The sequence below is a fragment of the Mizuhopecten yessoensis genome, unplaced genomic scaffold (genome assembly GCF_002113885.1).
Source record: "Mizuhopecten yessoensis strain PY_sf001 unplaced genomic scaffold, ASM211388v2 scaffold5503, whole genome shotgun sequence".
NCBI classification, from domain to species: Eukaryota; Metazoa; Mollusca; class Bivalvia; order Pectinida; family Pectinidae; genus Mizuhopecten; species Mizuhopecten yessoensis.
Genome location: NW_018406081.1, coordinates 168,870 through 179,154, shown reverse-complemented (window position 1 = coordinate 179,154; position 10,285 = coordinate 168,870). Strand labels below are relative to the sequence as shown.

General features: G+C 38.8%; 1 protein-coding gene across 1 annotated transcript in view; it reads right to left on the bottom strand.

Moving 5' to 3' along the window:
• LOC110450752 (mitochondrial inner membrane protease ATP23 homolog) overlaps positions 1–9,249 on the bottom strand; it is a 21,416-nt gene extending 12,167 nt beyond the window's left edge. Inside the window, exons 1-3 of the mRNA XM_021498435.1 lie at positions 8,809–9,249; positions 4,990–5,035; positions 3,198–3,279 (exon numbers count right to left, since the gene is read on the bottom strand). Coding sequence (XP_021354110.1) covers positions 3,198–3,279; positions 4,990–5,035; positions 8,809–8,875 — 195 coding nt within the window. The 5' untranslated portion in view covers positions 8,876–9,249. The remainder of the gene's footprint in view (positions 1–3,197; positions 3,280–4,989; positions 5,036–8,808) is intronic.
• Positions 9,250–10,285: the final 1,036 nt, after the last annotated feature.

The following is a 10,285-nucleotide window of genomic DNA, read 5'->3' as shown; positions in this document are numbered from 1 at the left end:
GCAGTTACAGTTTTTGGCAGTGTTGGGGGATCCTTACTTCCAATGCATACAATGCAGTTACAGTTTTTGGCAGTGTTGGGGATCCTTACTTCCAGTGCATACAAAGCAGTTACAGTTTTTGGCAGTGTTGGGGGATCCTTACTTCCAATGCATACAATGCAGTTACAGTTTTTGGCAGTGTTGGGGATCCTTACTTCCAGTGCATACAAAGCAGTTACAGTTTTTGGCAGTGTTGGGGGATCCTTACTTCCAATGCATACAATGCAGTTACAGTTTTTGGCAGTGTTGGGGATCCTTACTTCCAGTGCATACAAAGCAGTTACAGTTTTTGGCATTGTTGGGGGTTCCTTACTTCCAATGCATACAATGCAGTTACAGTTTTTTGCAGTGTTGAGGGATCCTTATGATGATTTTCACTTTTACCTAGGTCAAAACTAAAGTGGTGTTGTATGTTCATTGATCTACTATTTCAGTAGCCGTATAACTATAGCTTCTGGGCCCAATTTAAAAAAAAAAAAAAATGTTAAGACAAAATCGGGCCTAGAAGCTAAGGTTTCCGCAGCTACTATTTCAGTTATCATTTAAAGTTATGTTCCAAACAAGCTGTTTACTTTGACATTGACCTTTAATTTGACCTGCATCAATGGATGCTTGGACACAATCCACACAACTTGGCTTCAAAATATCAATACACATTTTTGTGCTGCTTGTAAGAAGACATGAACTCTGACCTTTATGAGCCTGAACTTTGACCATGACACATTGGCTATACACAAACGGGCAAGCCAGCATCAATCACAACATTTGTTTTACTTCCCTGTGAAAATACATTATTTACCATTGAAAGAACCATAAACATATAATTGACATTTACAATCTTCACTATTGACCTTGACCTTGCTGCAAGTGACACCTGGTGTAAATCCTTACAATATTGATTAAAATTTAGCAACAAAATGATTACCATGAAGATATATTACATTTAAATGTGTGACTTTATATTAAGGAAAAAAGCAAATTATTATTATATTATTATATACATGTAAGCATTTCTCCCAACACCATTGCATTATATTAGTGTGTTATGTTTATCCTTAAAATTGAAGATATAAAATTTGCCTTTCATGAACTTTCACCATATGACTTTGACCTCGAACCTGGAACTTGATAAAGTAACAACTTTATTACTTAATGATGTCATTCAATGTTTATAGTTATCAGAACTTATCACCCTGACCTTTAAGCAGCCTTGACATAATTGTATGGAGCAGTACAGGCCTTAAATCCAAATATTATTGCTTTCATAATCTTGCATATATACATCACCATTTATAGGACAAGCAAGTTGACATCTGCGACCTTGACCTTTGACTATCATCAAAATACATGACTAGGACCACCCTCAAAACTGAAGAGTTTACACTTACTTTCACTCTCTGCGCCCCAGGAATATATACCGGTACTAGTAAAATCAAAGTCTCAAAGACTGGTTTATGAATGGTTGGGATGACTGACATACAGAAAGACCCCTGCCGCCTTCACAAGGAGAAGGACTGACATATAGAAAGACCCCCGTCCCCCTCACAAGGGGAATGACTGACATACAAAAAGACCCCTGCCCCCGCACAAGGGGAAGGACTGACATCCAGAAAGACCCCCGCCCCCCTCACAAGGAGAAGGACTGACATACAGAAAGACCCCTGCCCCCTCACAAGGAGAAGGACTGATATACAGAAAGACCCCTGCCCCCTCACAAGGAGAAGGACTTATATACAGAAAGACCCCTCCCCCCTCACAAGGAGAACGACTGACATATAGAAAGACCCCTGCCGCCTTCACAAGGAGAAGACCTGACATACAGAAAGGCCCCTGCCCCCCTCACAAGGGGAAGGACTGATGTACAGAAAGACCCCTGCCCCCCTCACAAGGGGAAGGACTGTTATATTGAAAGACCCCTGCCCCCTTACAAGGGGAAGGACTGATATACAGAAAGACCCCCGCCCCCCTCACATGGGGAAGGACCGTTATACAGAAAGACCCCCGCCCCCCTCACAAGGGGAAGGACTGTTATACAGAAAGACCCCTGCCCCCTCACAAGGGGAAGGACTGATATACAGAAAGACCCCCGCCCCCCTCACAAGGGGAAGGACTGACATATAGAAAGACCCCTGCCCCCTTCACAAGGAGAAGGACTGACATACAGAAAGACCCCTGCCCCCTCACAAGGAGAAGGACTGACATACAGAAAGACCCCTGCCCCCTCACAAGGGGAAGGACTGACATACAGAAAGACCCCTGCACCCCTCACAAGGGGAAGAACTGACATATAGAAAGACCCCTGCCCCCTTCACAAGGAGAAGGACTGACATACAGAAAGACCCCTGCCCCCTCACAAGGAGAAGGACTGATATACAGAAAGACCCCTGCCCCCTCACAAGGGGAAGGACTGACATACAGAAAGACCCCCGCCCCCTCACAAGGAGAAGGACTGACATATAGAAAGACCCCTGCCCCCCTCACAAGGGGAAGGATTGACATACAGAAAGACCCCTGCCCCCTCACAAGGGGAAGGACTGATGTACAGAAAGACCCCTGCCCCTCTCACAAGGGGAAGGACTGTTATATTGAAAGACCCCTGCCCCCTCACAAGGGGAAGGACTGATATACAGAAAGACCCCCGCCCCCCTCACATGGGGAAGGACCGTTATACAGAAAGACCCGCGCCCCCCTCACAAGGGGAAGGACTGTTATACAGAAAGACTCCTGCCCCCTCACAAGGGGAAGGACTGATATACAGAAAGACCCCCGCCCCCCTCACAAGGGGAAGGACTGATATACAGAAAGACCCCTGCCCCCCTCACAAGGGGAAGGACTGTTATACAGAAAGACCCCTGCCCCCTCACAAGGGGAAGGGGAACTGATGGGGGGGGGGTTCACAGTCTCTGTTTACACAAAATTGATTCAACTTGGTAGAAAGATGACCAAGATTTATTTTAGTACAAATTCATTCCGTCGTTTTTCAATTAATTATCAAAACTCTAGCTCAAATGTCAAGCATGTTCTTCTTCTAAAGATAATATCTTTTTAAGGGAAATGCAGACAGACAAAGGACACACTGCACCATAGCATCAGTCTACATGCTTTGTCCTAATTTAGGGCCAGGTATATCAAAACATGCGTATTTAAGTTATCATTACCTTTGTTGGCCTATTTTGGAATTGTTGAGATCTGGGATTTCCACATCTAAAAGATAAAAGGCTATCCTTATCCTTTATTGTGCTGAAACAGAAAGATGAATATTGATTATACACACAGGTTGATAGCATACATGTAGATTAAGATGCAAAGTTCTGCATTCTATTGCTTTTTCATTTTTAATTTGTGAAATATACAATATAGAGAATTATTTCCATCACACTGCATATTTGCCTATCTTGGACTTACAAACAACCCAAACAGCTTCTAGGCAGCCTTTGGCACGAAAACTAACACTTAGGCCTCGAGTTAGAGACTGGTAATTCTAAGCGTGGACTAGTGGATCACCTATTAATCTAACTGGTCCTTTGGACATGTAAAACATATTTTTTAAGAATACTTTGGTATCATTTAATAGGTTAGATTATAAGATAAGACTAATCCTTGGCATTGAACACGTTACCTAGTGGTCCAGACCGCGTGACGACTTAACCACCAGGCAACAACGTCCCCTTATAAAGTTTATTGACATCCTTTAATGGACGACGCAGACCATACCTAAAGCGGCTATTTCACCAAGGATTGTTTGGGTCCCGATAGTACCTGATCTTTTACTTGGTCGATCGGCAGTTTTTCGGAAAATAGTCGGGAACCTGCGAGCACTGTCGAGCACTACCCGATACCTTCTGGAAGATCTGGCGCGATCGCCTCAGTCCTCCGAGGGTTGGGTACCAAAAAAGTGTTCGGCTACTGTTTTTAAACATGTTGAAAAACAGCAGCCAATCAAAACTGTCGGCCCTTGGTCTTCCGAGGGTCCCCTGAAGGTCCCCTTGTCTCGCCTGCCCTCTGGAGCTTTCGTATAGCCTCTGCCACTCTCTAGTGGGTCATGCATATTTGCTAGTGTGAACAAAGTTGTAGAGCTACACCACTGCTTGTTGGTCCATGACCTTCCCTGGCTGGTCAGAAAGTGATGAAAGGCTTCGATCTAGTTCGATTTAAATAGTCCGTCCACAAAAACATTGATCTCCGGCAGATCTAGGTAAATTTGGTCGATTGAAGATTGTCCGAAGATTGTTTCAATCATCCGAAGACCGTTTACTTTCGGCTTCCTGCTTCAACATACGCCTACATTCGGCCATGTATCTGCAGGTACTTGTGCGTACTTTCGCCCCGAAAACGTGTCGATTGCGCGAGGAACGTCCATGATTCGTATGCTGATCGGGCCGATTGGAAAAAACAATCCTTGGTGAAATGGCCCCTTTACTGATCTAGTTTTCATGGCCACTTAAAAATAATATTTCAATAAATATAATCCATGTTACAGTAAATCTAGGTCAAGGTCATTTATTTATAAACTTGACTCAAGGTCTCATAGGTCTGTAGAAATCATTTAAAACAAAAAACATGCTGACCCCCTTTTGGTGGGTTAATATGAACTGAAGTACAATATACATTTTTTTAGTCAAATCTGACCTGTAACTTTAATCCCAGAAATCTATATAGCTGTTTTACTCAAACTCTTTTTGTCATCACCAAGAGATTTTATGGTTCCTGAAGAATTTCAAAAGCGTCGACTCATTTATCATTACAAATAAATCACAGGCAGTTTGTGTTGTGCTATTTGCCCTGGCCCCCTCAAAACTGAAATTATCCCCTCCTTTTTTTCAGTTTCTATCAATTTTACATACAACGGCTCCTCTTATTTGTTTTATATTGATTACAATTTCCTGAAAATTGCCGATGGTTCCTATAGTTTCCTTGATTTTTCTGCTGTGGTACAACACCTTTACTTACCATTTGTTTTTCTGCAGTTCATCAACTAACAAGCTTAGCAGCCTATCTGTAAGACAAGAAATCAGTATCAAATGAATTTTATTACTTCGTGAAATAAAATGAACTTTGGTAAGTTGTGATATCTGGAACCAAAATGGTGTACGTACCATAGTGTAAAACACAGAATCATATCCGGTTATAAGCCCACCCCCCACTTTTGAAATGTTTTGAAGCACAGGCCCCTTTGGCTAATTATCACCAGTAAAATATGATATACTCGCAAAATTCCCATGAAAAAAACAGCTAACAAGTGGTTGTGTTTCTGAAGGAAATGGAGATTGTGTCTGCGGATGGACACTTTGTCTGTGACCTTTGCCCCTTTAACCTTGACTTATGACCTCCAAAATCTAACCAGGTGTGTACAATTTAATGTTGCAATTAGACTACTTACATATCATCACTATCCTGTTACTATAAACTAAATTTATTGAGGGGTTTGTGAGATATCTTGTACAAACATTTTTCTTCAAAACAGGTCAATTGTGAATTGTGACAGTGACGCTTTAACTAGGGGCGTCACAATATGCCAAGAGTGTATCATGATTTATTACACTTTTGCCAGTGAAATATCGGATTCTATCAACTTGATAAGATATCTTTCACACTGTGAAAAATATAAAAAGTGATATTTTCACAGTGTGAAAATATCACTTTTTGATATTGACCAATCATAACGGTATCTTTTATTCGATGCATTCAAAGGCAACGATGTTTTGTTCAGATTCAAATGAAGCGACAGTAAAATAAGTGGTTGTTATGGTAAAAGTTTGGTAACCACATTTAAGTATTTATATAAATATACAATTAATAACATTTTTATAAACACTAATACCAGAAAACAGCAGAAAACGTCGGAATTGAGTTGAGTATCCCATTCAAAATGGTGCGCAGCCTTGTTGTCTAGTGTTACGTCATTAGGAAATGGCGCTTATTATTATGCTCCTGATTCCCGCCCTTTTTAATGCATTACATTTTTCATGTTTTATGCTTTAAANACATTTCTCATGTTTTATGCTTTAAAAATGTAATAAATAGAAAATGTAATGGTGTTTTCAGTAATAACAAATATATTTCACTGGTGTGGCCACACTCGTGAAATATTTTTGTTATTACTGACAACACCATTAAATATCCTCTATATATTGCAATACAGAATGAATATATTGCATTAAGTATCCCGATATATTGTCATAATAAAGATGTGCTAAATTTTATAAAAAGCTGTTGTCAGAATGTTATCAAACTTAGTCATATACAATATGGATTAAATAGTTTTAAGATTTTTGTCAAACCAACCATCGATTACAAAATATGAACTATTAAAAGCCTGCATTATGATTATTGGCATATCTGTTAGAATTTGAAGTAATTTGCAAAGAACTTAGAAGATACATAAAAATATGCTTTTGAAAAAACATTGTTATACAGCAATATTTCATCTCAGTATTGTACCTGGTACAATATGATATACCCGTGTATTGTACATGGTACAATACGATATACCTGTGTATTGTACATGGTATGATACAATATACCTGTGTATTGTACATCAGGTATAATATGATATACCCGTGTATTGTACATGGTACAATACAATAAACCAGTGTATTGTTCATGGCACAACCAGGCTGGGATCCAAACCTGGGACCTTTACACTAGATGAATGCTCTAACAATTGACCCAGTCCAGTTCCACTACATTCTTACCAACTTTTCTCTACGTCCCAAAGTCATGTGAAGCAGCTTACAGTGATTGCTGCTGCGTGGAACGACTGCTCCAAATAATGACTGATATAAATACTGTATATGTAGCAGACCAGGAAAACTGCACAGCCAGACTGGGATTCGAACTGGGGGCCTCTGGACTCTAGATGGACGCTCACACAAATTGATCTACCCACAGGTACTAGCCTCGTCTGTCACCACAACCACTTTTATTGATGTATTGACAGACGAGGCTAGTACCTGTGATCTACCTAGTAGGTGGCAATCCAGACGGACACAGCTATAGTCCAGTTCCGCTACATTCCTCCCTCCTTTTCTCTACATCTACTACAGTATATCCCAAATACAACATGTTTTAAAACCCAGGTATGAGTATTCCTAGGCCTTTAACAAATGTACAACTAGTACTTGAAAAAAAGGCTGGTTACAGGCCCAATGTTCATGTAACAGGAGAGATAAGATGCACATCCAGACTTGGAATCAAACCCAGGACCTCCATTTTCTTAACAGACATTCTAACTAATTGAGGTACCTGGTTGACAGTTAACGACCCAGTTATACCACGGGTACTAGCCTTGTCTGTCAAAAACCCCATATATGTATGTAAACAAATTATTGATGTATTGACAGACGAGGCTAGTAACCTGTGGTTATACAATTAATTGGGTTGATATCAAGTATTCAAAGTTCTAATTTTACACAAACTCGGATTTGTACGTTTTAAACGTGTCACAACGTTTCAAGACCGACTGGTCCCTTTGTCAAGCTAAAGATCTAAAGATGAATATCTAATTGAATTACATGGGTTGCAGTTTTTACACGTCAATATAAATCTTTAACATGTCTAACATTACTCTGTGCACACCAAGATAGGTTCAAACACACCTGTAACAAATTATGTAATCTGGAATGTTCCCGTAATCCGGAATGGAAAGGGAAAATATAAGACAATATCCGCCCAAATGCCATCCACACTCCACAGGTACTAGACTCGTTTTTTCAATACACCCATATTATTATATTATGGGTGTATATATTGACCAAAGGTGTTTGAAATTCTGACTGTAAATTGAGATACATATCCAAGTTAAAACAAGTGATCTGTGGGTATTGATGAATCAATGTGTCCCCTACCTTCGCCCCCAACAGACTAAGCAACATTATATGCTAGACCCCTAAAGAACCTCTGTACATAAAACCAGCATCCTAACACTATCAAAGTATCATTAACAGGTCGGGGAAAACCACTAACTTGCGTATAATACGCAAACTCGCCTATCATACGCCAATAGGGGTATGGATTTGTTACTAAAAATAACCAAAATCACTTTAATTTGAACTTTTTCCAATTGTTTGTCCAAGTCGCATTTATTCAGTCATGAAACATAATACAAATGCAAAAATAAACTTTATTTGCACATGGGAAAGTACCAAAAATAGATGCAATACTTCCGGTAAAGTTACATAAAGTTTTTAAGTAGCCATGGCAACGCTTTCAGTAAACATCTTTTAGCAAAATATTATTTACCTTGACGTAAATTTATGGGATTTTTAATAATATCTTGCAAAAGATACTGTTAAAGCGATTTGGGATATTTTCAGTAACAAATCCATACTCCAACTTGCGTATAATAGGCGAGTTTGTGTATTATACGAAAGTTGGTGGTTTTCCCCAACCTGATTAAGTGAACGGTGATCGAACCATTACAAAACTTTAACCTGCAGATTTTGGCCAAGATAGTTAAGTCCAAAACATGCCAAAAATTCAAAACAAATAAAATAATTTCCATTTTCAATACACAGTGCTGACCTCTTAATAACCTCTATGCATATAATTAGCACCTGAACATCATTATTAAGCAAATGGTAAGCCATTACGGACAGACGAACGCAGACAATTTAACCTATAGTCCCCCCGGTTTCACCCATAGGGGACTAAATATAAGGGTATACTATTTACAGTCAGAATTTCAAACACCTAAATTGTAAATATTGACAGACGATCAGGCTAGTGTTCCATCTGTCCTAAGCAGCTAATAACCCTGGAATATCTTACCTTCTTTCATACATTCCTCAACCATTTCTGAACACTTTTTGTATTTTTCATAATCTTCTGTTTCCATTTTTCGTCAATTCCCGAGTAGGTAGCTTTGTTATATCCTATAAGTTAAGTTTACTTTGAAAAACCGGCTCATGTGCAGCTTACTTTGGTTATATAACAACTCTGACAACTGTCAGACACTGTCTCGACAACACATCAACTTGCTCGACTGTCTTACCCTAATGACGCTACGTTATCACAATATTTGTATAAAAAGTTTTTTTGACTGTTTCCCTCTCATGTCAGTAAGTTGAAGGTGCAATGATCAGTGTTGTCCTAAACCCGAACTCGTGGATGCACCGTCGAATTCTATTGTCAAAAGAGCTACATGGAAGGGAGGTAACTCCGAATGACATTCCCGTGAACAAATAGTCAATAGGCCTACTTTCTATGTATAGTCCTTGTGTTCCTAGAAAGTAGGCCTATTGGCTATTTGTTCAAGGGAATGTCACACCCCAGCATTAATTAAATATTCATGCTAATACCAATTAAATATAGCATTTTTTAAACCCATGAAACCACTTCTGGACGCATGTCATGATGCTCAAATAAAGTAAGATACACTGTACCAATTTTGGCCTTTTTTAAGGGTCCCTTCGAATTCTCAAAGTGTATTTTTTTTATTTTCTTAGTAAAATGTCCCAAATGAAACAAAAATCAATATACAATGTATATGTAACTATAATTTCGGTTATTTTTATTCATTTCAATTTCTTAAAACTGTGATGTTCATTGTCCTTCTTGGAAATGTTTTTGGGAAAAACCACTTCTTTAACTTTTTTGATTGTCAAAACTGCAACAAAAGTGAGTTGTGGCTACTACGGAACACAGACCATACAGGTACAAAAGTCTTTATCATAATTCGCACACCCATTTAATTAATGCTGGGGTGTGATATCAATTAGTGAATCTGAAAATTGTATTATATCAACTTCCTATAGGTTTTTATTACAGTGTTGTAGTAGAAATGATTTCAACTGGGCTATAGCAGTAAGAGATGAATTAAATAATCTAGGTCTTAGTGATGTTTGGTTAAATCCATGTATCTCTCAGCAAAATTTGGTATTACCATTGATAAAACAAAGAATTTTTGATCAAGGCATACAATTCCTATAGGCCACAGTGGAAAACTCTCCAAAATGTTTTTTGTATAAACATATAATAGATTTTGGAGAAACAATTTTACCTCACAAAATATATACCAAAGAAATATCGCATTTGTTTAACTCAAATACGCCATCTACCCATTCTTTAGCTATAGAAGTTGGAAACCTAGAGAACGTAGATATCGTAAACGGTGTAACTCCCCCTCTGAATTAGAGGACGAATTTCATTTTTTATTGGGTCTGTTCTAAATTCCAAAATCTCAGATCTCGTTTTATCAAAAGCTATTATTGGAAAAAAACATCTGTGTTTAGAGTCGTCCAGTTAT